General features: G+C 64.5%; 1 protein-coding gene across 1 annotated transcript in view; it reads left to right on the top strand.

Annotated features, from left to right (window-relative positions):
* OLFM2 (olfactomedin 2) overlaps positions 1 to 245 on the top strand; it is a gene marked incomplete at both ends in the record, with an annotated part of 1,491 nt that overhangs the window by 823 nt on the left and 423 nt on the right. Inside the window, one exon of the mRNA XM_009866844.1 lies at positions 43 to 241. Coding sequence (XP_009865146.1) covers positions 43 to 241 — 199 coding nt within the window. The remainder of the gene's footprint in view (positions 1 to 42; positions 242 to 245) is intronic.

Below are 245 nucleotides of genomic sequence, written 5' to 3'. Positions count from 1 at the left end.
CCCACTTGGGCCGAGCCCCCCTACCCCCGCCCCCCGCCGCAGGTGTGGTACATGGACGGTTACTACAAGGGCCGGCGCGTCTTGGAGTTCCGCACCTTGAACGACTTCGTGACGGGCCAGAACTTCGTGCAGCACCTCCTGCCTCACCCTTGGGCCGGCACCGGCCACGTCGTCTTCAACGGGTCCCTCTACTACAACAAGTACCAGAGCAACATCGCCGTCAAGTACCACTTCCGCTCGCGCAG

This window comes from Apaloderma vittatum, unplaced genomic scaffold, assembly GCF_000703405.1.
Source record: "Apaloderma vittatum isolate BGI_N311 unplaced genomic scaffold, ASM70340v1 scaffold34383, whole genome shotgun sequence".
In the NCBI taxonomy this organism is placed as follows: domain Eukaryota; kingdom Metazoa; phylum Chordata; class Aves; order Trogoniformes; family Trogonidae; genus Apaloderma; species Apaloderma vittatum.
The sequence above is the reverse complement of the archived record's forward strand: the minus strand, read 5'-3'. Positions and strand labels throughout refer to the sequence as shown.